Here is a 26,813-nt window from a genome sequence, read left to right as displayed (position 1 = left end):
CTATACAAATTATGTTTGACGGCCACCTGCTCATGCAATATTGAATGTATCTTGGTCCCTTTAACCATTTGTATAGAAACTTTTCTATTATTCACTAAAAAACCGACAAACAAAAAAATTACCAGGGATTGTCCTGGTCTAATCTTGGGGGAAATTATGAATGTTCATTTTTGTTTAGTTCTAATAGTTCTAATAATTGAAAACATAGATCAATGTAGAACAGGAACGGACACCATTATCTTCAGCGAAGGTATTTCAAATATGTATTTGAACTTATGAAAATTTTGTCGTATTTTTGAATGGAACGGATATTTCGACTGATATCGCAGGTGCCTCATGAATCGGCTTATATGCTCCCCGCTTCTCGAATGTGAATAGACTGGCTTCAGCTTCAAAAAATCGCCTGGTCTGCGGAGTTTATCCTCCCATATCCCATCTCCTCCTCCCAAACAAAAAATGTATGTACGTATAAATATTTAAAAGTAAAAAATATATATGTTTTATTTTAACAGAATCGTTCCGGGCCACGCATCATTGACACTATACTGTTCTTGTCCAAAGATACGAGCGCGTGGGAATCCCTACGAGTGAACTCAGGAAGACAATGGCATACAGAAGAAAAAAGTTATTTGTTTGAACAATATTTAATTGTCATTTTATATTCCGCGTAACGTAAAATAGTCTTGTAAGAAATTGTACAATATTTCAGGGATTGTTCCGGTGGTTTTGTTTTTTCGTAATTGAGTCAAATTAAAAATGGAAAAGGTACAACCCTTTCAATTAGATTGTCACTAATTTAAAACTATAGACTTAGGCTAGTTTTACATTAAGTTTTCGGCTTTGGTGCAATCTTCTTGGCCATCGCATGTAGTTGGTCGTTGCTCTTCTTCTTTGGTTTCTTGGCCTTTTTGAGACCATCAACTTTGACGCCCCGATACTCTGATTTCTTTTTGCTGCCAGCCGCAGTCTTGTCGCCCAGCGCTGCTGTTGGCTTGCCGTTCTGCTTGTATTGCTTTTTATCCAGGCGCTTCTTGGCACCCACCGAGTTCGGTTTGGTCTTTGATTTCGATGGTGGACCTGATTTCGCAGCAGCAGCGTCGCGCACCCGTTTGGCGCCCAGCTTCTTGACTAAATAGCGTTCCACGTTTATGGGTCTATCGTCGAGCAGTGTCTGGTTGAGTTCCAGGGCCAGGCCCACGGCGTCGGGCGTCTTAAAGCACACATATGCCACGCCCTTGCAGCCCTTTTCGCCTTCCTGTAAGCAGCGGATATATTCGATTTCGCCACAGCTGGAGAATATTTCACGAAGCTTTTCTTCCGTGGCCGCTGAAACAAGAAACTTTAATGTAATATAAACGAAATCAAGGATTTATAAATCGCTTACAATATTTCAGGCTACCGACAAAGATGGTGCGCTTGGCATCGGCATCTTTGGGCCCTTTATCATCTCCACTTTCCGACTTTGCGGCTGGGGTTACACGCAAGTGATTCTCCTTAAATTCTGTGCCATTCAATGCCAGCGCCCTTTCAGCAATCTCTGCGCTATCGAGCACTACGTAGGCGTTGAGGGAGCCCGCCCCCTTACGCTGCTTGTGCTTGAACAATTGCTTGCCACCCGCTGTGCGAAGGCGTATGGACTTGACGTTGCCATAAGGCTTTAGAAGACGCACCAACTGGACGCGTTTTGTGTTGATGGGAAGATTGCCAACAAAAACAGTAGCAGCTTCTTGGGCAGGATCCCGCTCCCATTTGGCAGCACCTGTTTGTGATCAAGGAAAGGACTCTGGTAAAAAGATACTGAAATTTATATTGAATTCGCATTACCTTCATCCTTATTGTTGGCCTTGGATTTCTTGCTGGCCTTTTTTTGCTGTTTAGTCTCTTGTTTAACGACTGTCTTGGGGGTCAATTTCTCAGTTTCTTCTTCAGATTCCTTCTCCACAGAATTGATTTCTTTCTTGACCTCCGTCTCTGTTGGCCCTGCGGAAGCTTTTAATAACTTCTGCTGCTGTTTTTTTAGCTTCTGGCCTTCCTTTTTGGCCCGCTTTTTCTCGATTTTGGCCAAATCTGCTACTGTCAACTTCCTGGGACTCTCATTGTCCACGGCCTTTTCTGTCTTCAGTTGCTTTGGTCTCTTTTCTTTCTTTTTGATTAACTTGCTATCCTGGGAAACAACAGGTTGTTTTTTCGTCGGTTTTAATTCACCTTGCACAGTTTCGGGTTTTCTCGGCGTTTTCATTTTGCTGCTCTTCGTTTCACGTGTTGTGCTAGTTGGGGATGTGGATATATCAAAATATAACCATGAGGCCAATCGAACGTATATAGATATATTCAAACGATAGTTCCGCAGTCACTGAAGATGTTGTTATTGTCATCACTATTGTGTTAATTTGTTGCATGGTTTTAGTTGTTTTTGCTGCTGTGCTAGTGTTTCGTTTCTTTTGCCGAAAACAATGAAAATATACAAGCAGAAGCTGCGCGACGCTTGGCTGCAAATGCCCGAATTCCGGCCATGGTTGCGCCGAGATCCGGAAGACTCGTATCGGGCGCATTGTCGATTCTGCAAGTGTGGCGTGAATACCAAAATATGCGACTTACGCGCCCATGCACGAACCATGAAGCATAGGAAAAGGGACTCGGAAGCCGTTGTGGAAACCAAGCCAAATCATATGGTGAGCATTGGGTCTACGTCGTCGAAATCGCACCTGCATTAATATGACAATATTCACATCTAGACCGACGCTGAAGATGCAATCGAGATTTCAATTTGCCACAACAACATCAACGTTGTACAGCCACCAAAAGTTAAATCGAAATGCCCAGCTGTGAAACGCGAAAAAATCCGCAAAGTTGTAAAGGAGGAAAAAACACAGCCTATTGACTACGAGCAGATACTTCAAAATCTGGCCCTTTATGAGCCGGAACAGGTGATGTTTTCCACTTGTCCGCTGACGGGACCAGAGGAGCATAACCCTGAAGAAGACATCGAAGCGGTAGCCACTACAGATGCTTTAATTGATGAGGATATGATCAACAAAGCTGTGGCCAACGCAATAAATAACCAAAAGGATTCTTCACAGATTTTTGGAGACTTTGTGGCCGATCGACTGCGTCAATTAAGTATTGATGCGTCCGAGTTTGCTAAGGATAAGATTTTGAAAGCTATTTTAGAAGCTGCTTCCATCGACAGAACAGTTAGCTATAATTAAGATGACTAGTTTATTTAATTGTACAAATTTGTTTAAAAGAAATAAAATAAAATATAAAAATAGTTTTTTCTATTTTCCTTTAAACGTTGCTCACACTGCCGTACAAATAATTGAGCAGTGTTGCACAATTGCTATAAAAAAACCGATAGTATCGATGGATTACCAGCTCTACAACGCGCCGACAAAATGTAAGTGAATTGAAATAACAATAAATTAAATGTATTCCTGCGAAACTAGTAAAAAAAATATGTGAATAATCAATCATGGGTAAATTTGTGACCGACTCCGCTTCCAGGAAACAGTGGCTATACTGGTGTCGCCTTTGCGCCAAAAACGACGCCGAGATCAAGGTGCGTAACAATGAAGGCGATGAGGAAGTTGTAAGGATAATTAGCAAATGCTTTGATGTGGAGGTGAGTACAAAACAAAGTGCAGGCAAAGAATCCCTGGTTAATTTCCTGCTTTAGATGACGTTGGAGGAACCGGAACTGGGCAGCATGCTGTGTACCGAATGCTTCTCCATGGTCGGCCAGCTCATTAGCTTCTCCGAAAATGTTAACAAGGTACAGGCAATCTTTGAGTTATTGCGACACACGGAAACAACTGAGACGCTCAATGTGTTTGAGCTGCGTCGGCAGTACGGACTATCCGTCGAGTACAAAAGAGAATGTGACACCGACGTTGAGGATGCCACTGATACGTTCGCCGGGGGAGAGAGCCTGGACTGTGAGCAGTTCGAAGAGAAGGTGCCTGTGGAAGATCTGATTGCTACACATAATGAAACTCATACTGTGTCGCCAGTCAAAAAAAAACGAGGTCGTCCCAAGAAGACGTTGCCAACAAATACAAACACTCTAATGGCAGAACATACTACCCGCACAGAGCCAAAACGCTTCATTAAAGTCGAACCAGACACCCTAAGTGATGATTCTCCCTTACCTGATTACGGGAGCTGTGATACTAAGATGGAGAACAAAAGCCCCCCAGCTGCGGAGAACACCTGTTCAATTTGCGAAAAGACGCTTACGTCTGCCGCTTCTTTGAGGCGTCACAAAATGGAGGTCCACTTTAACCTAAAACGCTTCATTTGCGATGTTTGCGGAAAGGGGCTGACAACATACACGGCTCTCGTCGAGCACAAGCTCGTGCACACTGACTACTGCCCGTGCATCTGTCACGTCTGCAATGCGGCGTTCAAAAACAAGGCCCGACTCCGGGTAAGTAAATACAGCCCCATCGATACTTGATATAACCCTAATTAGTTTTCCTGATAGGTCCACTTGCAAACCCATGGTGCACCAAGCTTTGAGTGCAATGTATGTGGAAAGAAACTACAGACGCGAGCAATCTTAAACAAGCACAAGTATGTGCATACGGATGAGCGCCGCTTCCGCTGTGATATTTGCGGTCTTGGCTCTAAGAACTCGACGGCTATGAAGATACATCTATTAAGCCACACGGGACTGCGACCATATGTGTGCAAGTACTGCGGGAAGGCTTTTGCCAGCAACACAAATTGTCGCGCCCACAAGCTTAAGAAGCATCCTCGCGAGGTGTCGATGGAGGATGAAAAGGAATCTTCACGAATACCTGTCCCCACGCTGGATGAGCTGCGAGCCATGTAATGATGAGATATGAAATTCAACATGTTGATTCATTTACTGATTTGATTTCTGTATTATTTTTTGCAGAACCCGTGAAATGGCAAAAGCAAAAAGGGAGGCAGAGCAAGCAGCGGAAGCACAGGAGGCAGCAGAGGTCGCAGAAGAGGCAGCGGCAGAAGAGCTAGGACTTATTTCAGAGTGACAGAAGCAATATATTTTGCTTGTTTTATGGGTCTATAACATAAAATCTGATCGAGTTCATATTGGCATAAACAACCAGCACCGCGGCCGAGGAAATGATGTGCTTGGCATCCTTGGAGCCCAGCTGGCGCTGCTGGTTGGTTTTGATATTAGTTAGTTATTAGTTATAGTTATTGTTTAATATTACTCGATAGCCAGGACCCGCTCCACTGATCATACAATTTTATTAGACAAATTAATGCATTTTTTAAAAGATTTACCAAGCATTCATTTTCAAGTGATTATTTAAGAGCAGGATCAAGCAAAAGGCTACGTATATATTCCCCAAAAAAATGTGGACACGGAAGGTTTGCACCGAACTCCTGGTCCTCCTCCCTTACGCAGCAAGCTGTTCTCCGCTGCCCTGGCAAACGGCAGCCCTCAAACGCTTAAACCAAATTTACCCGGAAGAATCGGGTAGTAGACCAGGGTGGTCCTTATACCTATGAAATATACTTTAATGGAAAAAATGTAAGGGGGCGTATGCTCCTTGACACACCTCTTCACTTCGATGGGGGGAGGGCATTAACTGTGGTGGCCCGGTTTCAAGTGATCTCTATTCTGAAGCTGTCGTCGCCGTGCATCTCCAGTAGTTGAACTCCCAATGGGGACGTGGGATCGCGTAAGTACACCGTTACTTTGGCGATTTGGCGACGAATAACTGTCGGCCGGGAGTATTGGTCCGCCAGTCTGGTGGAGCCTCTGCCCAGCCCGCTATCTGATAGTCCATTGGGCGCTGGATTCGAGGTCGTCTCTCTTGGCCCGATTGGTCCCTTCGAGTACGGCGGACGCAGGATGATGATTGTCGTTGCATGGGGCGATGCTGGTGTTTTTTTTTTGTCCTTGGCATTATCTTAGTAGTCCTGGTGGGTATTTCCGTAGTCTAGTCGCAGAGGATGTTGTCAGGGAAGGGTCGTCCCTAAACGTATCGTCGAGTACCGTTGGGAGCACCAACAGAGTCACCTGTGTTTCTCGCTGCTCTAGACGTATGTATGTTGACTGCTACTGCTTGCGTCACATCCTTTTTTGTACCGTCCGCAAAACGGAATTGAGCCCTTAGATTCCGTACATTTTCTCCCGTTGGCGGACGAATGATGGCGTATCCCCAGTGTCGAGGGTAGCTGATAATGGTACCCCTTCGATGGTCAATAGCCCGGCGATCTTACTTCCTTCCTATACTGTATGGTTAGTTGAGAGCAGTAGGAAATACTGCGGTAGGAATATTTGAAAACTTGTGCCAGGCTACACAGAATAAAACGAAATAAACTTCTTGTGGGGAAATATCGGCCGACCACCGACATCAACTAATAAAAATAACAACTCAGCAAAGGCGTTCTTGGTATTTTTTCCCGAGATTTTTCAGTTACGCGAGATGGTCACCCTAAACAAACATGCTAATTTAATTGAACAAAAAGTAAACAAAAGCAATCTCCTGGAGATACCGCAACTGGATTAGCTATCTGGGGATCATATGATATGATGAAATGATGGCGGATAGCCACTGGCTGAATTGGTGCCGTCTGTGTGCCAAGGACGATGTGCGCGGCAATGTGAAAGTTTATACGAATGAGAAAGGTCAGGGAACCTGGGACAATGTCATGATTATGGCCATCCGCAGATATTTCGAGGTGCATGTAAGTTTCAGTCAGCGAATAAAGCCAGAGATAATACGACTTTTGTTCCGTAGATGCGACTGGAGGATGAGCTAAGCAGCGTCCTTTGCACAGAGTGCTACACCCTGATAAGTGAACTAATCGATTTTGCTGAGCATGTCACCAAGGTGCAGGCCATCTTTGAGGTTCTGCGCCGCACAGAGACCGAGCAGAATAAACAGCTGGATGTATTAGCTCTCAGACAGCAGTATGGACTCTGCGAGGACGACTGGTCGCACATTATCAAGCCGATGCCAGTGCCAGAGACCGAGCCCAGTCCTGCCAAACCAATAGAACTGGAAACTGAAGTTTCCGTGCAAGATCTCATTTATCAAGACCACGTAGAGGTATTAAATGAATCTGGAAGCCTACCCAAGCAAGCGAAGAGAATACAGGGAGCGGAGGAAAGCCAGAAACAACAATTTAAAAACACTCCATCCGACAACAAGCAGGAATTTGTAGATTTAAGTCAATTTTTTCAGGGCGAGAAGCTATTGAAGAACAATATGGATGCCATCATAAATGATTTGGAAGCAGAAGATGTTCTAATTGCTGAACCGGACGTCATAAAACGACATCACGAGCGGATTGATTCGAGTTTGGAAGCACCTTGTGGTGCAGACGACGAAGATATCAAGCCGGATGTGTCTATCAACTATGATGATGATCAAGAATTTCTACACGAACAAACTAGTCCCGCGACAATCGCGATTGAACCACCAATAAGTGCATCTCCACCTGATGAAAACTCTCGTACGGACAACGATGAGACGAAAAGTAAACCTATCAGGTTGGAACATCCCAGCAAACGCTGTCGTATGGAATGCAAGAGATGCGGCAAAACTTACAGGAATCGTGCCTCCTACGAGAAGCATATCGATCAAGAAGAGTGCCAGAGAATCGTTCGCAAGGTGAAGATGGATAAGAACACGAGCTGCGACCTCTGCCATAAGACACTCTCGTCGGTATCGGCCCTGAGGCTGCACAAGGAGGGTATGCACGAAAACGTCAAGCCATTTGTGTGCGACAGTTGTGGCAAGCAGCTAAAGACTTTAACAGCGTTAAATGAACACAAGCTGGTCCATACAGAGAGTCGTCCTTTTGAGTGCCCCGTATGCAAGGCGGGTTTCAAGAATCGGGCTCGTCTGAAGGTTCACTGTCAGATCCACGAGGATCCTAGCTTCATATGCAATATTTGCGGAAAGAAGCTGCAAACGCGACGCACCTGGAACATGCACAAGGTGGTTCATAAGGAGGAGCGTAACTTGAAATGTGAGGTCTGCGGAGCCCTCTTCAAACGGTCAAAGACTCTGAAGACGCATTTGCTTAGCCACACGGGTCTAAGACCCTATATCTGTAACTATTGCGGAAAAACATTTGCCTGCAATGCCAATTGTCGTTCCCACAAGCTGAAAAAACATTCTCAGGAGATTAAACAGGGCGATCGGGAGGGCATGCCATCTCGTTTGAGTGTTCCCACTTTGGAAGAGCTGCGTGTCATGTAAGTTATGGGACGGTATGGGCACAGTGAATATATTGACTAATAAATTAAAATATTTACAGAACCCAGAAACTTCCAAAAGACGAAAAGCAGCCATGAAGAAACAAAAATTAAGTCTAATTTCGAATAAATACAAGTGTTCTATTTTTGGGCGTTGAAAAAAGTGACTCTATATTTAATATTTTATATATCTCTAACTATATTTAATTGCAGGCACTATAATCAACTGATTCCGTTCAGATCATTCCAAATCTGCCACTTCTGCATCTCCAATTCGTACAGGTTGCGTGTGCGGTATGACCGATATCTTATTAACGTCTCTGGACAATGCCTTGCGCATATCGTGTGCATCCTCGTCCTGATCGCCCGCGTAGTAGTCGAGTATGGTGCGGTATATGATGTAGCCGAGGTTCGTGTACATTTTTATGGCCACCTCGTTGCTCTTGCGCACGAATAGATCCACAAAGTAGGCCCGTTTCCTAGGGAGAGAATGCAGTTGAATGATTTGATCTCTTTTCCCTGCTGCGGGACCAAGGCCCAGTAACTACTTCTCCGATATGTCTTCCAAGAAGTTCATCAGTAGTGCAGCTAGACCGAGCCGTCTGTAGTCGGGCGACACAGTTAGAGCCGTCACATGGCCGTGCCAGTTTTCCATGCGTCCCTCCACTTTGCCCATAATGTAGCCCATAATTTGGCCACTGGGCGATTCGGCAAGCTGAAAGTACTCCGGCCACTTGGCCAGGTACTGTGTGTAGAAGGACATTCCGTATGTTTCCGTAAGTGGGTCCAAGTTGACATTGTTGAATTTAAAAAGATCGTCGAAAGTGAAAGGCCGCAATGTAGTCATTTTGTTGATTTAGCAGATATCCTGCCGCATCGTATTCATATATATATGTATGTCGTGTAGTTGTATCGATGGTAATCGACTATCGAAAACGACAACTATATATATGTATGTATGTACATATGTATATTAAATCGCGAAAAAATTACCACCACTATATTTCACAACAAAACAAAAGATAAAAATGGACGTACAATTTGATAGCGAGAGCTATTGGAACAGATCCTCGCGAGCCGCTTTCAGCTTCGATGATGAGGACGAGGTGGATATCGTGAGCACAGAGCTGCCCAGCAACAAGTGGGAGAACAATGGAATCTTTAGCGACGATACCATTTCCGAGGCGAGTTTTGAAAACAGCCCCGCCTTGAATCATCTCTCCATCAAAGCCATTCTGAGTGAGGAGGCGTTAAAGCTAGTACTTCAAGAGCAGAACCTTGACGAGCGCGTCATCCACAAGGGCGTCTCCCCCGACGAGGAGCTAAAGCTGTTGCGTCGACAAATCCAGAGCACTTTATACAGTCCCGATCTGGACGCCACGGCGCAAAAGTTGCTGCAGGGAAAGACGGCACCATTGGAGATGTTCAGGTCCCTGCATGAGAAGCAGCAACTGTTGGATACGCTTCTCAGCAATGGTGGAGGCCATGCGGTAGTCACTGTGCTGCTCTTCCTTAAACGCACATTGAACGCGGCGCAATTCCACGCTATTCTGAAGCAACGACCAAAGGCTTTGGAACAGTACCTCAGTTATTTGCGCGAAAGTGGCGACGTGAGCAGCCACATTGATCTGCTGCAACGCTTTGGCCGCCACCAGGAGGCAGCCCTCAAACAGTTTCAAGCGGCACTGGCCAGCGAAGACGCCCCTTCGCGAAAGCAACATCTTCAGCGCCTGGTAGATGCGTATGCCAATGCAGGTGTGGGCATTATTCCACTGTACGAGCAAGTTTTCCACGCCGCACTGAAGATGCAACTTTTAATGGAAAGAGAGGGCACTGCTGGCAAGCAGCTGGGCGATCAACCCACGCCCATCGAGCTGCTATACGTGTGCTGTCAGCAAAATAACAATTGGAAAGAACAGGACATGCTGAAGCCCATCGCCCCGCAGCGCTTTGCTGCCGACCAACAAATCTCGCCGGCCCAATACGAATGGACCGCTCTGAACGAACGAGCACAGGCCCAGGCGTACGCTGACTTGGAGTGCATCTTCGAACGTGTGCCCACCTGGCATCCCCTGAAGTCCAAGCAATTTCACATTAGCTTCGACCTGACGCTAGCCGTGGTTCGTCTCTATGAACTGCACGCGCCGTCGACGGTGCTGCAGCTGTTCCTCTCCAAGATGGGCAACAGCGGCGAAAAGTTGGCCCTCGCACAGAAGGTGAAGTGCATTAAGGCCGTGATAGATGCCATGGCGGGGCTGAAGCAGCAGCAGGAACTGAAGCAGCTCAGGGAGACCCTGCCCGAACGGTCCGAGGAGCAGTTCTACTGTGAGAATGCACTCAAGTCGCTGCAGAGCAAGCGATGGACCACAGACAACATAAAGCTCAAGCTGTAGAAAGGATTTCGCTTCCCTTCTTTTGTTTTACTTGTATATAAACGTATTTTTATTGTTAATCATATATATAGTATGTATGTATATGCGTGTATAATTATTTTAAATCTACTTTTGTTTTATTAAATAATTGCAAATCACAAGCTGAATATCGAATAAAATATAACAAAAGGTCTGTATCCTGCAGCCTGCAGCATCCATCTCTTCGACCGGTGAGCTGTTGGAGAATTATTGTGTGGCCGAGAATGTCTTTGATTTATTTTTAATAATTTATTGATTAAACAGAAATAAAAACGGGGCGAAGGCAATTTGCAAACAAAGCATTACAAAAAATTCGATTCTTTAAACAATTTGTTTGTCCTCTTAATTATTTTTGTTTAAATAACAGGCGCCTGTAAAAAGCATTTGATTTGTGTATGATGATTCTGTGTATAAATAACCGCAAACAACAATTATGGGTATAATAATTACGCGTAAACATTTATGGGGCAGGGGTAGAGGGGGGATAAGTGGGTATGTGTGTGTGTGTGTATTAAGTGTGGCATGAAGTTGCACAACAAACAAAAAACCTAAAACACGACGAAACACGATGCCAAACTCTGAACACCTATGCCAAGGCAGAATTCAGAGTCAGAGCAGGCGGAGGAGGAGGAGGAGGCCGAGGTCAATGCTAATTGGCAGTCGACACCTCACAGTCCGAGTAGGTGAGCAAGCGCTGGCACAGAATCGTCTTGAACTTCACCGTAAAGCTATCGAATATGACATCCGTGTCCTGCAGCAGCTGCTGCTGCCCGGAGGCGGAGTTGGCTAACGCCGCTTGGTTGTTGTCTGCTGCCGCCGCAATCAGCATCTTGAACTTCTGATTGAGATTCTGCTCCAGGGTCGAGTTGTTGTTGTTAAAGTAAAACACATAGGCCAGCTCCAGCAGATAGTAGTCGAGATCGGCCATAAAGTAACGCTCACACTCGAGCATATCGAACTTGCGCTCGAGGCAATGCAAGCACATATGATAGATGAGATGCTTGAGATCGGATCTCCGCAGCGGCACGTAGCCCGTGTCCTTGCTGAAGTACTCGAAGAGCTTCAGGGTGCGCTGGGCACTGTCGCAGCTCTGCAGGCAGAGCCGGAAGGCCTCCACAAACCTAAAGTTGAGCATGCAAATCCGAATCCGGTATTCGTTCCGATGCGGACGGGCGCACTCCCCGATCTTGTCGGGGTTATACAGCCCGTGGAAGGCATACAAGCAGTAGTGTATATAATGACGCAGCTGCTGCAGAGCCGTCCCTCCCAGCGTGCCCTCAGAGCTCGCTGTAAAGGTGCTGACATCGTCATCGCCCCCTAAAAGCGCCGCTGCATTGGCTGGTATTCCCGTGCCTATTCCCCCCGCTGTCATTTGTTCCGCCAGCGGAGCATAGCTCTGCTCTTCGGGCGAATAATCCATGTCCAGGGAGCTGTTTGCATCGGTTTGCATCATCGGCGGTGCGGTGTACGAGAAACTGGCATCGTTCTGGCTCAGATTCTCCAAGCTGCTAAGCAGATCATCCGAATCCTGTCCAGTGGCCGCCTGCTCTGTACTGCTCTTGTATATGGGGGTTCCTATGGAGTAGCGCTGATCGAAGCTAATGTTGGCTGGCTGCAAGAAGTGTGGCTGATATGGCGGCATGACCTTCAGGTATCTGATTGGATCCTGGTCTAGACGAATGCGTGGCCGTGGCAGGTTGATCTCCACGGGAGCCTCCACACACTGGCTCTCGAAGCGCATCAATCGCTTGGTCGTTGGCAGGCAGACAACACGCTGTCGCATACGCTCTAGGCCGGCCCCCTGATCTCTGCCACACTGCCCATTGGAGTTGCCGCCAAAGGCGCGCACAATGTGATCGGTGGTCATGACCAGAGTGAAGTCCGCACCGCAATCCACATACATGGGACGCTCAATGCTGTCGATGGGCGAGGGCTTCAGCACAGCACGACGATCCTTGTCCTCAGTGCCCAGCTGATGTTCAAGATTCTTGCCCCACGTATAGAGCGTGCACGTGGACGAGATCAATGCAAAATGAAATAGCCCACTGGAGATCTACAAAAGCACACGGCATAAATCATCACGGTCAATAGGGTCTGGTCTCCTTTTTGTACACACCTGTAGAGTTTGTCCTGCCACCTCACTGGTATCCACTAGATGCGGCTTCATATGCTCTGTGGGATCAGGTTCGGTTGCAGGAGCCGGTGCCACTGGCGTTGCCGTAGGTTTATCCTTTTCCGCCTCACACTTTGAGCCAAGACGTTCGCTACCATCTGACGGCGCCGCCTCATTATCCAGTTGAGAATCTTTGGTCTCGTTGGCGACCTTTGGTGTAGCCCCAGCCACCACAGCTGCATACGATGTGGTTGGCTCCACCAGAGTACTGCTGCTGTTGTTGGGCCTTGGCAGCAGTGTAGCCTCCAGTTGCCTGCTCAACAGCTCGCGCTGATGGTTCTCCTCCAGCTTTTGCTTGGCATTGGCGCGACGTTTGATTTGGTTGGCCAGGCGTAAGGCTTGCGGTGAGCTGCCCCAGGTGTACAAGCGCTCCTGATCGTCTACAGCTAACTGCAGAAGAAGTGCACACAACAAGTCGGAAAGCATTCAGAGAACAAAGCTGCTTGCTCCACTTACGTTGGTAAAAAATTTGGTGTGTATCAGTCTTAGGCTGCTGCCACCCGTCTCCAGTCGCACGGGCAGATTTACCTTTGTATCGCTGCCCAGCTCGCTATTGCCAGTGCCCAGCTGGCCAAAGTGATTCGAGCCAAAGACGAAGAGCTCGTTGCTGCAGTTGTAAGCCTCCTTGTAGCTTTTGCTTGCCTGGCACATCACCAGACTATGCGCATGCCCTAGCGATATTTGTAAGATTTTCTGCAAGAGCAATACTGAATGCAAAACTCTAGTTAAGAGTGGGGAGGTAGAAGAGACGAACCTTATACTTGAAGAAGCTGACTAGTTGTGGTGTGGCAATATTCTCGCAGCTGCCCTGCCCCAGCTGGCCATAGACGCCCCATCTGTAAGATTGGCGAGAAACATAAATAAATTTGAAATAAAGATGAACTTTATCGGTTCACTGTATCGGTACGAGGGCGCGGGGCACCTGTTCTTCAATTCTCTCTTGGGCTATCCTTCGTCAGAGTCAAAGCATCGGTAAAGAGAGAATTGAAGCACCGCACCCGCCCCGCCATAGAACAGCTTGCAAAGTCGTCTTTGCTGAAACCTACCCCCACATATAGAGCCTGCCATCGGCCACTGCCGCATTGTGATATTGGCCCACCTCGAGCATGGTTATATTCATGCCATCCAAGGCTGTCACCAGCATCGGCTGCAGGGCCATCTGCATGTGACGGCCAATGCCCAACTGGCAGAGACTGTTGTTGCCCACTGAGTAGAGCTGCAAGAGACCACAAATATGAATGAATATGCACTGTGCTTGCTGTTGCTTTGGCTTACCCCATTGTTGGTTAAAATAAGCGTATGCTGGCGTCCACATTTGATGGCGTGCACCTGCAAATTGAGCTGCGAGAGTAATTCCAACGTTTTCACGGCATGCGCTGGCTCGGGAGGCTCTGCAGGACATTGAATTGTTTGTAATACAGAAAGTGTCTGTCGAAAATTCCCTAGCTGAACCGTCCACGAGGGCTGGGCTTGGCAATGGGCCCTGCATTACCCCGGTCTAGCCAAGACAATGGTTCAGCGTCTTCCCGGCCGCAAGTCGGAGGAACTGAACCAGGGTCATGGCTAGAGGTGCCTGGCGGATATGCTTAGCTAGAGGTGGTTCCCCAAATGCCCAGTGGAACGTAAGAAAGAAGAAGCCAGAGTTGGGATGTCAACCCAAACGTCGGTCAGTTGCAATATTACTGTCAAAAAAACGACTCGATGCAAGACGAGCCGCGCGGTTGCCGTTGTCGAATCAGACTCGGACATGGAGAACGTGCTTTCAAGCCGTTTTCAAAGCTGGGCGCCCCGAAGTTGGCATCACTGGAAGATAACTCCAAGAGGACGCCAAAGGATGTATTTGTCTTTACTGAAAACACCTCGATGACCTCGAGGACATCCGCGGCGGTTCAAACCCCTCCCCATCCGAGTAACAAAGGTCAAAGTCATACTAGCCGATGTATGGCCTCTCTCAGGGTCGTCCTAACCTAAAGTGGCAGAACAGACTTGGTTATACCTGTTGACTTTTGAGCACTAAAATAGCTGGGTATCCCACTGGAGCCCCAGAAGTAGGCAATGCCATCCACAACACAGGCACAGTATGCACAACCAGCTGAGATCGGTTTAAAGCGTGATGATTCAATGGCAAACTGCAAGGAAAGATATTAAGGATAGGCAAAACAGATGGGGCCATCGTGTTGGGGCTTGCCTGATTGTCTTCATAGTTGATGCGAAAATTGGATAAAGCATTCACCAGCGAATCGTGCTTGACTCGCTGTGATTCCATGTGTATGAGCACGGCCAGATAGGTCTCAATGAGGCTCTTGCAGAACTCAAATAGATGCGGACTGTTGTTATCGTTGGAGTTGGCCCCACAGCCGCTGCTGTGCGAGACGATGGGTCGCAGCGCTGCAGAGAACGGATTCAGTTGCCTCGAGAGACGCTGCAACATAACATAATTAGCAATGGTAATAGCAAGGCGAAATTGTATTCTCACCAGCAGCACACAGGGTCGTATATGTTCCAGCTTCTCTTGGATGAAGGCAAAGTAGTCCATGGACACATGCGGTAAGTAGGTGATTGTCTCCATGAATATGGTCTCGCTCAGATTGTACAGGCAGACATTGAGCTCATTATACCAGCCGAACTCCTGGGCCACCACGCTGATCAGCGCATTGAACGTATCCAGGCAGACGCCACGCGTCTTTGCCAGTATGATGGCCGATGAGAAGAGTCCGCTTTGGCAGAGCACAATGCTGGTCATGTTCGTGTGATATTTGCTGTTGGTCACCAGAAAGTTCCTGAAAGAGTCAAAGAATGCTAAGGTTAGATATATCCTCCATCGAACGGGAATAAAACGCCTACCACAAGGGCATATAATTTTTGTCATTGACTGCCTTCTCAGCCAGCGTTATGAGCAGCAGATTGGCCAAATGAAACTGCGATGAGGGCGACATTTGCAGGGCACTGATGGACTCATCCACGCCGTAGCAGTAGTCGCTGCAGGGGGCCCCACTGTTGACCACACCCTGTTCCCTCTGCTGTGGCAGAATCATACGCACATCTTCCGAGTGGCGGTAGGTGATGTCCCCCATCATACCCTTCAGCAGTGGATGGCCCAAGTGCCGCGACCTCAACAGATATGTGGACTTCAAGGCCATAGCACTCAGCTGCATCAAAGCATACGTGTGGCCGTACATGGCCAGTTTGAGCGCTGTGCGTATGGGCTTCACCCTGGCCACATTGTACGTGAGCAGTGCCTGGGTAATCTTCTTGCGGCGCAACAAATAGTCGCCGGCAAACTCAATGCAAAGCTCGAACGATAGGTCAAAGGTGTTGCAAAAGTCGCGGCATTGATTCCACTCGCTCTTCAGAGCGGCATCCAGGAACAACTCAAAGGGCTCCTTCCTGCAAAGAGCGAACCACTGTTAACAATCTATAAAGGGACCTTCTTGAATGCCAAACCATACCTGAGTTGTATTGTGTACACGTTCTTGTTGGTAATCACATAGCTGGGATCGTAGTTGATCTTCGGGAACTCCGACTGCATTATCTCCATTTGCCGCAGGGAAAACTCGCTACTCACATCGGCCGTCTCGTAAAATTGTACATAGTCCATGGGCGTGTGGATATCCTTGATTTCGAATGCCTTGGCCTTCTCCTCCTTGGTCAGGGTCTCCGGCTGGCCGGCGGGTTGGCGATATTGCGCCATCTGATACAGGTGGAGTACAGTTTCCTGCTCAAAACGGAAGAGTCCGATCTGCGCCAGCGTGTTAAAGCGCTGTCGAAAGAAGCAGATTAAATATGGGACTGTAGAAAGAGTGTAAAAACTTACATCTTCGTCTGAGGTATGCATTGAGGCCATAGCGCTGCTAATCACGCTCACTGCATTGATGGCATTGCTGGGCATCTCGCTGTGGTCTATGCTGGATGTGGCAGTAGTTGTTGCACTAGTTGTATCGCTCTTGTGTGCACTCGTCTCCCGCTCCCCCTGCTGCTCCAGTTTCTCCGTGTCCGCATCTCGATTCTCTTTGTCCGTATTCGCAAACAGCGGCTCCTCCAGCGAGGAGGCTGCCGTCGAAATGGCCGAATCGCTGCGACTGTGCAGATTCACATAGTTGATGCCATAGAGTATGTTCGAACTAATGAGTATTTCCTGGGTGTGCTTGGGTATCTTGTAGACGAACAGCGGCTTCAAGCTAATGTCAATGCTATGAACCGTGAGGCTGTGACTATTGCTGTGCAAAGCACTCAACAGAAAAGTGCTCCTCAGATTCTGGATGGTGTAAAACGATCCAGTGGTGTTGCCCAGCGGCTCTGGGGTCACCGAAGGCGAGTCCATGATCGCAAACGAACCCAGATTTGAGTCGGGCATTACTAAAAAAGAAAGCGATAGGGAGGAAGATGAGTAATATAAATGTCTAGAGGGGTGTGGAAATAGTGTAACTAATTGGCAGGTCTACGGGCAGTCTGTTGAGTGTGAGAGACTCACCGCACAAGCGACGCCTCAATAGATGCAACAGTTCTCTCAAAACTGCACACCAATCGAAAACAAATATAAAATACACAAAAAAATTGCACAATTAACAAATGAACGATGGAATAGCAGGGATAGAATGCACGAATGGCATTCAGGCAGGGCGGGGAAGGAAGAAGAGTTTTCAAGTGGGAAAATAATATTGTTTGTATTGTTTGCTTACGCACATTCATCGAATTTCTGCCTCTGATCGGAGAGCCTCATTTTGATCGCGTGCAGCTTCTTCGATCCAAGACTCTTGAGCGAGGCCAGACGTGCTCTTGTCGCTGGCAGTATACCATCGATGCTGTTGCCGGCTGTTGGCAGCTGTTGTTGATTAAAGCGTACGCCCATGTTCTCGCTGGACTGGCGGGCCACAGCTTCGCTGTAGGATGGTGGGGCCGGCGGCGGCGGCTGTGGCTGTGGCTGCACATCCGCAGTTGCAGGTCTAGAATCACCTGGCGCCGGGACGGTAGATACATCGGTTGGAACTGTTGGTGCCTGAAAGCTGGGCGGAACATCCTCGGCGCTAGATGGCGGCGCGAATACATCCTCTTCCAGCTGGCTGCTGTCCGAGGCCGGATCGGAGCTGTTGCTTTGTCGAGGACCCGCCGCCATCCCGCTATGACTCTGATGTTTCCCCTGCACAGACATCACAATTTGCCAGGCCCCCTCACGGGTCGTCGGTGAGCTATCGCCAGGATAAACGTACATGATGGCCTTCTGCTCCAGCAGCAGTTTAAACTGCTCTTTCAGGGAGGAGGTGATCTAAGGGGGAGCGATCGCACAGATTAATGAAATGTAATCACCAAAAACATTCGAAGCTTACCAGCAACATTACTCCATCGTAGGTTTTGTCTTTGCAGATAACGAGACGCATCACAGATCCATTTTCGATCGCAGTGCTGGCAATCATCGGGCAGTTGGGACTGAGGCCCACAAAACAGATGGAGCCATCCGAATACCCAATAATGGCCCTGTTTAGGCCCTGGTTGGTCTTCCACCACACCACTGAGAGAGGGTACGGGCAGGTCTTGGATGCCATGAAGGATGCTGCCATCACCTGGCTATTTCCAGTGGCATCGTACTGTGGCGGGACGGGCTGCTGCTGCACTTCGGCCGGATCCTGTTCATTATTTTTGACCAGCATGTGATCGGGCAGTTCGTGGCCCAAGGGCTCGGGTTCGCCATTTTCTTCCAGCTGCATGACATTGGCGAACTTCTCGGCCAATTGCTCCTCTTGGTTGCTCCCTGCTGGCTGCAGCTGCTCAGTCGATGCCGTTGAATGATTGGGACACTTCTTGGAGTTGGGACACTCGTGGGGTCCCACAAATGGTATTATATAGGATGTCACTTGTGTGGTACTATACAGGGAACAGGCGGCCAGTATATTCGTCTTGTCCACCAGCGCCAGGGCGGGCACGATATGCAGCGTATTGTCAAAACCTGTTGATATATTTATGGGCGGCGTTGAGTAATATTCGGATCGATACAAGCCCCATTGGAGGAGGCTCCACTCCAGAATCATTAAATCAAAACAAAATACGCAAAAGAAAATCAATAATCACACACACACACACACACAGAGAAAGAGAGAGAGAGAGAGGATGGTTGGCGCAAAGTAATTTTAGGCTTCAACACCGAACACCACCCCCACCTACACCCCATGCCATTGGCGACACCATCCAGGGTACTTACATAGCACCAGCAGCCAAATGCCCGCAGGATCAAAGCACACGTCATGGATGACACGGTGTCGAAACCAGGATATCATCTTGACCACCTCCTGGCCAGCGGCGCTGATATAACGCAGCACAATCTCATTTTCTTCGCTGACAATCGCCAGCAATTGCTTTTCATCAAAACCTGCGGTGACGGCCGAAAGTTTGCAGCTGAGATTTGTAATAAGAGGACGAAGCTCGAACACGCCTAGCTCCTTGAGTTCTGCGTGCCCCGCCATCACTTCGAGGTTTTTGCGGTCTCGCGGGCCCTCGCACTGCAAAATAGTTTTCTGCTGCTACTTAATTTTTTTGCTGCTTTTCGTCTTTTTTTATGTTTTAACTCTGCGCCAGAGGCAGGGCTGGCGACCAACGTTACTGATTTATCAGGGCTGGTACCTGCTAGGAACATATGATGGCGGACTGTCGGAAACAAACCAGTTGGCAGCGCCGGTTGCTCCAGAGCAACCCTACAATCGAAATTAACGGCGCGAAGTGGCTTTAGCGTCGCTTGCTCTCGATCAAAGCATCTAAAATATCACCAAACAACTTGAGCTGGAGTATAAATTATAAGTGAAGTGAAAAAATTACCGAGGAATATAATATATAAATATAATATAATACAATGGAATCCCGTTTGCCAAAACCGACCAGCATAAAGCGGCCCATGATGCCGGTCAAATCTATACTGCCCACAGATCGAATCAAAGCAGGCGGACAGGGCGGAGCCTTCAGCGCCAACCAAACGTACTGTGGAAACTTGCTGCCGCCGCTCTCCCGCGATATTAACAATTTGCAAGAAATGGATCGACGCAGGGGTGAGTAGTGGGTGAAGCATTTCCAGAGAGCATCACATCACCGCAACCTTTTTTGTATTGTACCAAAAGGTCGCGCTGCCTCGCCGGAGCCTGCTAAGATAGGCAACCGTGCCAAATTGAGACGAAGCCGCTCGGCCTGCGACATCAACGAGATGCGTCAGAATAACAAACGCCCAGCAGCACAGCCAACATTGCCAAGTATTCCCAGCAAAGTTTCGCGCTTTGGCAACACAAATAGTACCGCTGCTACGGTCCCAGGACATCGTGTAGTACGACCAGCCGGAACTGGAACAACGACAGCCACAGCTTCCACTGTAACCAAGCGACCGATGGCAGCACGTCCTTTACCCAGAGCTGCAACAGCTGCCGCCTCCTCTAGGCCCGGAGCGGCGTCGGGAAATAGCGGCAGTATTGGGAGTGGTGCGGCTCCAAAGCGGATAGCACCGTACGACTTCAAGGCACGGTTCCATGATCTGCTAGACAAGCACAAGGTGCTCAAGACCAAATATGAAAAGCAAGTGGAGGATATGGGCGAACTGGAGTCGCTTCCCACCCAACTGGAGGAGACCCAGTCAAAGCTAATTGAAACCGAGACTTCCCTAAAGAATGCACAGACGGACAACGAGTGTCTCCAAAGGCAAGTGAAGCAGCAGGCCAAGAACATTGAGACTATCACTACCTCGCTGGGACGGACAAAAGAGCAGCTCTCTGAATTGCAGGTCAATCATAAGGTGAGCACATGTCAAAGGACATTTCCTGCCGATCCCTATTATATATCGAATTTTTTTTAGCAAATAAAAAGTGAACATGAGAGTCTAACCGCGGAGGTGTTGTGTCTGCGCCAACGCACGGAAGATCTCCAGCTTAGGAACGAGCAACAAGCGGAAGAACTGGAGACCTGCAAGGAGCAGCTCTTTCAGTCAAACATGGAACGCAAAGAGCTGCACAACACAGTCATGGATCTGCGTGGCAATATAAGGGTCTTCTGTCGAATACGTCCGCCACTGGAGTCCGAGCTGGCCCGCCTTTGTTGCACCTGGACATACCACGATGAAGCCACAGTCGAGTTGCAGAGCATCGATGGCCAGGCCAAGAACAAAATGGGCCAGCAGATCTTCTCATTCGATCAGGTGTTCCATCCCAACTCTTCGCAAACGGACATTTTTGAGATGGTGTCGCCGCTCATTCAATCCGCGCTGGACGGCTACAACATATGCATATTTGCCTATGGCCAGACGGGCAGCGGCAAGACCTATACCATGGACGGTGTGCCGGACGGTGTGGGCGTCATTCCACGCACCGTTGATCTGCTCTTTGACTCCATCAAGGGGTATCGCAACTTGGGCTGGGAGTACGAGATTAAGGCCACGTTCTTGGAGATCTATAACGAAGTGTTGTACGATCTGCTGAGCAACGAGCAGAAGGACATGGAAATTCGCATGGCAAAGAACAACAGAAACGACATTTATGTTTCCAATATAACCGAAGAAACCGTGACCGATCCCCATCATCTACGCAAGCTTATGCTGACAGCCAAAATGAATCGCGCCACAGCCTCCACGGCGGGCAATGAGCGCTCGTCGCGCTCGCATGCCGTGACCAAGCTTCAACTAATCGGACGCCATGCAGAGAAGCAGGAAGTCTCAGTTGGCTCCATTAATCTCGTTGACTTGGCCGGCTCTGAATCGCCAAAGACAAGCATTCGCATGACCGAAACAAAAAATATCAATCGCTCGCTCTCCGAGCTGACGAATGTCATTCTCGCTCTGCTGCAAAAGCAGGACCACATTCCATATCGCAACTCGAAGCTTACGCATCTGCTGATGCCTTCCCTGGGTGGAAATTCAAAAACGCTTATGTTTATCAATGTTTCCCCATTCCAGGACTGCTTCCAAGAGTCAGTAAAGTCCCTGCGCTTCGCTGCCTCCGTGAATTCCTGCAAAATGTCCAAGGCAAAGCGTAATCGTTACATGAACAGCTCCCTGCCAGCACACAACAGCAGCTCCCTTGGCTCCAGCAGCATCTGTAATAGCTTTGAGAAATAAGCGACACTTTTACTTTTCTATTGATTTCCGAAACATTGTATATTCTCTTCTACACATGTGTCCGTTTTGCCCAGCACTTTTCTGTTATCGCTTAATATATGTGTTTACTTTTAGTGGAAAATAAACTAATAAATTGATGAACGTAGCGCGGAATTCATACTCCTACAGCCTCCCGCACCTTACGGGGAATTTTGTACACCAGCTCCGAGTGATTCTCGCCCACACTGGCCAGCACTCCCTGCCGATTCACGTGCTCCACATCAGCATTGTAGGAATAATTCTTGCCATTGATGTCTGTGAGAAAGCCGCCCTGTGCCTCCAGCACGGCCTCGGGGGCGCAAGTATCCCATTTCTTGCATCCTGGTGTGGCAAACAAATATGCGTGTGCCTTGCCCTCTAGCAGCTGCAACACCTTGAATCCAGCGCCGCCCACTTTCAGGATTTTGGTGGCAGGAAATGCATTGAGTGCCTGCTGGTGCAGGGCATTCGAGTGCGATCGTGTGGTCGTTATGATGAACTCTCCGGGTGGAGCCAGCGAATGTGTGAAACCGCCCGTGCCCAGACCCTTGAGCCCCCAAATGGTGCGACCCAGCTCACCATCGGGCTGCTGGTAAAACGGCTGATGAATGATTCCGCCCACCGCAGCATCCTTGACGGCTATGCCTATGAGTACGGTGACATGTTCCACGTAACCTTTTAGAGGGGATATTTTGCAAGAGGTGAGTCGCGTTTGGTGTCTAGTGTTTGCAAGCACCCGTACTTACCCTGTGTATATTCAGCTGTTCCGTCCAGTGGATCTACCCAGATCACAAAATCCTCAGGTTTTGCATCACGCCATTCGGCCGGGCAGCTTTTCTGAAGAAACTCTTCATCCAAATCTTCGACCAGCCAATCATCGCACACGTTTAAGTCGGAGCCGCCTTCCTCGCCAATGATCTTTACGCCGGGAAACTTCTTCGTCAGCGAGGCAATAATGCACCGCTGGGCAGAACGATCAGCCTCCGTTTGGGGATCATTTTTTCCCTTGTCCACGATGCCTAGGTCGCCTTGTTTTAGGACGTCGCGTATGATGCCACCAGCTCGTTTGGCTGTCTGTATGGAAGACGCCATAATTCTCATGATAACCGGAGCAGTCGAAGCCATGTTTCTGTACTTTTTTTATTTGGAATGCGACGAAATGATGCTTCAAGTGTGTGAAAGTACAACAGCTGTTGTACCGTAAGTGTACCTTACAAAATGACGTGACATAAGTGAATAACGTTACGTTCCATACTCCTTACGTTGCCACTGTTTTTGTTGACCGTTTCTGTTCAAACCTTGTTTTAGACACAATACAATACAAAGGAGTACTTAAAAGTAGCCCATCTTATGGAAATTTTTTTCATCAATTGTTTAAAATTATAAAGGCAAAGCTAAAGATTTTAGTTAGTCAGCATTATTTAACGGAATATCAAAATTAAATAGAAAAATTTTTCTCTTACGTTTTATTTGTTTGACCTTTTTCACTAAAACATTTTTTTAGACAAAATCCAATAAACGCAAGTATTTGAATCAAGCCAGTCAAGTAGGAAATTGATTTATTAGTCGGATAAATATATGTGGGCAGGGCTGAGATTTCTATCTAGCTAGTAATATTCGACGGAATATCAAAATCGAGGAATATGTAAAATAGATCTTGAATTCGTCAGTATATTTGCGGTATATTTTTAAAATTGGACGTATATTTCTGAGGGCATTATCAACAGCTGCACAAGAAGACCTTTGTACCACCCCCTCAAATCAATTTCAAGAGGTATATCTGTGCTAAAGTTTTTAATTATTTAACTACATTTTGCTACAATATTTTAGAAGAAAATGGCCCGTGTCTTGGTTGGAGTTAAACGTGTGATCGACTATGCTGTCAAGGTAAGCCGAGAAATAGCCTGATGTATCTTCTTCTTATCACTTGTTGCGTTTTGCGTAATCGGAATAATTAAACTTAATTAAACTATTTTCGTTATCATTATCAAATGTGTCCATCTACAGGTCCGTGTCAAGCCAGACAAGACTGGCGTAGTCACCCAGGGTGTTAAGCACTCGATGAATCCTTTCGATGAGATTGCCGTCGAGGAAGCAGTCAAGATGAAGGAGAAGAAGCTGGCCACGGAGGTCATTGCTGTGTCCGTGGGCCCAGCCCAGTCGGCGGAAGTGATACGCACGGCCATGGCCATGGGCGCCGATCGTGGCGTCCATGTGGACGTGCCACAGGCCGAATACGAGCTGCTGCAGCCCATCCATATCTCCAAGATTCTTGCCAAGTTGGCGCTGGATGAGAAGGCGGATCTGGTGATCCTCGGCAAGCAGGCCATCGACGATGACGCCAATCAGACAGCCCAGATGACCGCCGCCGTGCTGGACTGGCCCCAGGGCACCTTCTGCAACAAGATCGAGAAGACGGATGCTGGCCTGACCATCACACGGGAAATCGATGGCGGTCTGGAGACGATCAAAACTAAGATACCAGCCGTACTGAGCGCTGACTTGCGGCTGAACACGCCACGCTATGCCACGCTACCCAACATCATGAAGGCCAAGAAGAAGCCACTGAAGAAGGTTACGGCCAAGGATTTGGGCGTTGATACGACGCCACGCATTGAGGTCATCTCCGTTGAGGATCCACCTGTGCGCCAGGCAGGAGCCACCGTTGCCGATGTCGACGCCCTGGTGGCCAAACTGAAGGAGGGGGGCCACATCTAAAACAAAACTGTGAGCAAAATTATACCCGTTTTTAGTTGAAAATATATCAGAAACGTGCATTTATCTAACCTCAGAGATAGATCGGCAGACAGGTTTTAAAAATTCTCCTTCCCCTCCGCTCCTCCCCGAGCTGATCCAGATCTAGTGCTTTAAGTAATACAAATTTTTCATTTAAATTTATTCCCATTGTGTCCAGCAGCTCTAAGAATAAAGTGATTGTAAGCTCTGATTGTAAATCGTATATATGACAGACAGACAGGCAGGGTCAACTCAACGACTCGTCTCGACCATTTTCCAAAACTCCTTTTCAGGAAAATCTCGCTCAACTTGAAGCGGCCCAAAAATGTGGATTCAACGCCTAACCCGATATGGCAAACCCAATGGTAAATGTTTTTCTACTGTATTTCTTTTCTTTATTAGCAAGCGGTTCACATAAAAGGAAAACATTTGCTAATACATGTTTTTATAGAGAAGTATAAATTGTACATAAAGATATAGATATATAAAATTCTTAACTACATGCTAAAATCTTGTCGTTTTGTGTTGTGTTTGAATTGGACGATTACGAAACACATATGCGCATATGCTTAGATTAAACATACAGACGAGTATTTATGCGTATAAATAATTTTAAAAAACTTTAAAAGGGCCTATCGCCACACTTGTTGGGCAAGAGTTGTCAATCCGATAGTAATAAATGCTAGTTAATAGATTCATATATTCGGTAAATTACCGAGAAAATAGCGCTGGTTATAGGATACGATAAACAAAATGAAGTAGAAAAATGTTTTGTAGTACAGTTTCAGGGATACTGTAGCTACGTCTGCGCCCTGCTACCCCTCGCGTATCACACACCCCGCCTTAGCCTTAGCCTTAGCCAACCCATCAACCAGACCAGTAGCCATCAAACTCGTCCGGCGGGGACCAATTGCTTATCACTGAAACGCAAAATGCGCGTTAGCATCGTGGTAACGCAGGGGATCTGCTTCTGCTGGTGCATCTCGGGTGTATCGGGGGTGCATGACTCAAAGTCAACGGCCACACGCTGCGAGACGAAGGTCAGCAGCGTTAGTATGTCCAGGCGCTTGCCATTGGCAGCCAGCTCGGCGCACAGGCTCTGCATGAACCAGCTTCCCCGAGTGGTGTTGCGCCACGAGTAAAAGCCGGGGACGGTCGAGTAGGCAATGAGGAAATCGGCATGTACGGGTATCTTGTAGCTCATGGATGAGTCGCCATCGGTTTCGGTATGTCCTCGTTGCATGGTCACTCCCGTGTCCAATCGGTCGCCCTGGCAGGCCTGGATGAAGAACAGCTTCGGCTTGCCAGCCAGCGAGGGGCAGTGATTGGCCGTGAAGAAGCTCCAGATGTTCTCTAGCTTGTATTGGGTGTCTTTGGCATAGATGTAGCCCATCTCTCCGTGCGATAGAATCGCCACCAAAATGCAGTCGCTATCGCCGTGATTCTGCGAGGCCGCCAATTCAATTGTACGTACAATGTCTTTGTAGCGACAGTCCTTGTAGACGGTCACTTCAAAATCGAGCTGTTTCAGCACTCGGGTCAGATTCTCACAGTCCACGTTGGTGCCTGCACGCGACTTCAAAGTGGGCACCTCGAAGTGCTCATGGTTAAAGATCAAAGCCATGCCACGATTTTTGTGTCGCATATTGTACTCTGCAGCATGACGGTCCGTAACCATTTTTGCAACATTTTTGCCATAACTCGAAGAGGGGGATTTATAGCCATTGGCCAGCTGACCAATGGCTCCGCTACCGTAGATGTTGTTGTGATGCGAGGAACTCGAGGCTGCAGCTGTGCCACTGCTGCCACCCACAGATCCAAAGGCGTCTGTGTGATCGTCCGGGTTTTCGTTTTCCACGCGAATTCCTACCTGATCGGTAGACTCGTTGCTGCTGCTATTGTTTGTGTTTGGGTCGGCCATTGTATTTTCCATCAATTTTCCTTGAGCCTGTGGAATTCTGATGAGTCACAAAGACAACGAAACTGGTTTTCAATATCGGGACGAGGTATCGCGCGAAACTTGTACTAATTATCCTAGGCGAGGGAGAAAGTCAGGCTCGAACGTGCAACAAAGAAAACTCGCGAACAATAGAGTAAATTTTTAGTTTGTGGCGGGTATCTCCGTCGTTAGTTTTTTCTGTTTCAGAGTGACCTTGCGGCAAACCATCGATAGTGCTATCGATATCTGCTATT

General features: G+C 47.8%; 11 protein-coding genes and 1 long non-coding RNA gene across 17 annotated transcripts; 6 read left to right on the top strand and 6 right to left on the bottom strand.

Annotated features, from left to right (window-relative positions):
* Nucleotides 1-628: 628 nt before the first annotated feature.
* LOC6897406 (RNA-binding protein 34) lies at nt 629-2,308 on the bottom strand. The gene is made up of 3 exons (XM_002137522.3): nt 1,825-2,308; nt 1,385-1,759; nt 629-1,326 (listed from the first exon to the last, which is right to left on the bottom strand). Exons 1-3 carry the CDS (start codon nt 2,237-2,239, stop codon nt 827-829), a joined length of 1,290 nt encoding a protein of 429 aa, XP_002137558.2. The 5' UTR covers nt 2,240-2,308; the 3' UTR covers nt 629-826.
* A 42-nt stretch (nt 2,309-2,350) lies between these two features.
* LOC6897405 (uncharacterized) lies at nt 2,351-3,271 on the top strand. Its single transcript, XM_002137521.3, has 2 exons — nt 2,351-2,672; nt 2,736-3,271. The coding sequence occupies exons 1-2, from the start codon at nt 2,454-2,456 to the stop codon at nt 3,207-3,209; spliced, it is 693 nt and encodes a 230-aa protein (XP_002137557.1). The 5' UTR covers nt 2,351-2,453; the 3' UTR covers nt 3,210-3,271.
* Nucleotides 3,272-3,299: 28 nt separating this feature from the next.
* wek (weckle) lies at nt 3,300-5,269 on the top strand. Of its 2 annotated transcripts, XM_033378205.1 has the most exons (6): nt 3,300-3,397; nt 3,505-3,622; nt 3,677-4,035; nt 4,090-4,426; nt 4,484-4,830; nt 4,901-5,269. In XM_033378205.1, coding segments are annotated over exons 1-6 (1,278 nt in total). In that variant the 5' UTR covers nt 3,300-3,395; the 3' UTR covers nt 5,016-5,269. The 2 variants fall into 2 exon arrangements, with proteins under 2 accessions (XP_033234096.1, XP_015037507.2); XM_015182021.2 differs by having other exon boundaries at nt 3,301-3,397; nt 3,677-4,426.
* On the bottom strand, nt 5,220-6,379 carry LOC26531983 (uncharacterized). The gene is made up of 2 exons (XR_001451755.2): nt 5,553-6,379; nt 5,220-5,496 (listed from the first exon to the last, which is right to left on the bottom strand). It is a non-coding gene; the product is annotated as an uncharacterized lncRNA (long non-coding RNA).
* Nucleotides 6,380-6,417: 38 nt separating this feature from the next.
* Nucleotides 6,418-8,373, top strand: LOC6897403 (zinc finger protein weckle). The gene is made up of 3 exons (XM_002137519.3): nt 6,418-6,687; nt 6,741-8,206; nt 8,269-8,373. The coding sequence occupies exons 1-3, from the start codon at nt 6,538-6,540 to the stop codon at nt 8,303-8,305; spliced, it is 1,653 nt and encodes a 550-aa protein (XP_002137555.3). The 5' UTR covers nt 6,418-6,537; the 3' UTR covers nt 8,306-8,373.
* On the bottom strand, nt 8,351-9,130 carry LOC6897402 (N-alpha-acetyltransferase 20-like). Its single transcript, XM_002137518.4, has 2 exons — nt 8,755-9,130; nt 8,351-8,685 (listed from the first exon to the last, which is right to left on the bottom strand). The coding sequence occupies exons 1-2, from the start codon at nt 9,051-9,053 to the stop codon at nt 8,448-8,450; spliced, it is 537 nt and encodes a 178-aa protein (XP_002137554.1). The 5' UTR covers nt 9,054-9,130; the 3' UTR covers nt 8,351-8,447.
* Nucleotides 9,131-9,139: 9 nt separating this feature from the next.
* On the top strand, nt 9,140-10,842 carry Vps16B (Vacuolar protein sorting 16B). The gene has a single exon (XM_001358944.4). It carries the CDS (start codon nt 9,235-9,237, stop codon nt 10,597-10,599), a length of 1,365 nt encoding a protein of 454 aa, XP_001358981.2. The 5' UTR covers nt 9,140-9,234; the 3' UTR covers nt 10,600-10,842.
* A 138-nt stretch (nt 10,843-10,980) lies between these two features.
* On the bottom strand, nt 10,981-19,379 carry ca (RCC1 and BTB domain containing protein claret). Its single transcript, XM_002137517.4, has 15 exons — nt 18,984-19,379; nt 18,115-18,731; nt 17,474-18,053; nt 16,605-17,146; nt 16,240-16,550; nt 15,635-16,177; nt 15,267-15,570; nt 14,979-15,212; nt 14,787-14,919; nt 14,066-14,181; nt 13,837-14,006; nt 13,545-13,626; nt 13,247-13,483; nt 12,734-13,180; nt 10,981-12,670 (listed from the first exon to the last, which is right to left on the bottom strand). The coding sequence occupies exons 1-15, from the start codon at nt 19,243-19,245 to the stop codon at nt 11,267-11,269; spliced, it is 5,982 nt and encodes a 1,993-aa protein (XP_002137553.3). The 5' UTR covers nt 19,246-19,379; the 3' UTR covers nt 10,981-11,266.
* An 85-nt stretch (nt 19,380-19,464) lies between these two features.
* Nucleotides 19,465-22,011, top strand: ncd (non-claret disjunctional). Its single transcript, XM_001358943.5, has 3 exons — nt 19,465-19,821; nt 19,891-20,552; nt 20,613-22,011. The coding sequence occupies exons 1-3, from the start codon at nt 19,629-19,631 to the stop codon at nt 21,864-21,866; spliced, it is 2,109 nt and encodes a 702-aa protein (XP_001358980.3). The 5' UTR covers nt 19,465-19,628; the 3' UTR covers nt 21,867-22,011.
* Nucleotides 21,880-23,110, bottom strand: LOC4801965 (3'(2'),5'-bisphosphate nucleotidase 1). Its single transcript, XM_001358942.5, has 2 exons — nt 22,631-23,110; nt 21,880-22,559 (listed from the first exon to the last, which is right to left on the bottom strand). Exons 1-2 carry the CDS (start codon nt 23,007-23,009, stop codon nt 22,021-22,023), a joined length of 918 nt encoding a protein of 305 aa, XP_001358979.3. The 5' UTR covers nt 23,010-23,110; the 3' UTR covers nt 21,880-22,020.
* Nucleotides 23,111-23,581: 471 nt separating this feature from the next.
* On the top strand, nt 23,582-25,087 carry Etfb (Electron transfer flavoprotein beta subunit). Of its 5 annotated transcripts, XM_033376813.1 has the most exons (5): nt 23,582-23,658; nt 23,715-23,771; nt 23,892-24,611; nt 24,802-24,820; nt 24,914-25,087. In XM_033376813.1, exons 2-3 carry the CDS (start codon nt 23,721-23,723, stop codon nt 24,600-24,602), a joined length of 762 nt encoding a protein of 253 aa, XP_033232704.1. In that variant the 5' UTR covers nt 23,582-23,658; nt 23,715-23,720; the 3' UTR covers nt 24,603-24,611; nt 24,802-24,820; nt 24,914-25,087. The 5 variants fall into 5 exon arrangements, with proteins under 5 accessions (XP_033232704.1, XP_033232705.1, XP_033232703.1 ...); XM_033376814.1 differs by lacking the exon at nt 24,802-24,820; XM_033376812.1 differs by lacking the exon at nt 24,914-25,087 and having other exon boundaries at nt 24,802-24,838.
* Nucleotides 24,991-26,805, bottom strand: Drice (Death related ICE-like caspase). The gene has a single exon (XM_001358940.4). It carries the CDS (start codon nt 26,551-26,553, stop codon nt 25,507-25,509), a length of 1,047 nt encoding a protein of 348 aa, XP_001358977.3. The 5' UTR covers nt 26,554-26,805; the 3' UTR covers nt 24,991-25,506.
* Nucleotides 26,806-26,813: the final 8 nt, after the last annotated feature.

This window comes from Drosophila pseudoobscura, chromosome 2 (genome assembly GCF_009870125.1).
Source record: "Drosophila pseudoobscura strain MV-25-SWS-2005 chromosome 2, UCI_Dpse_MV25, whole genome shotgun sequence".
Lineage (NCBI taxonomy): Eukaryota > Metazoa > Arthropoda > Insecta > Diptera > Drosophilidae > Drosophila > Drosophila pseudoobscura.
This window is presented reverse-complemented; position numbering and strand designations above follow the sequence as displayed.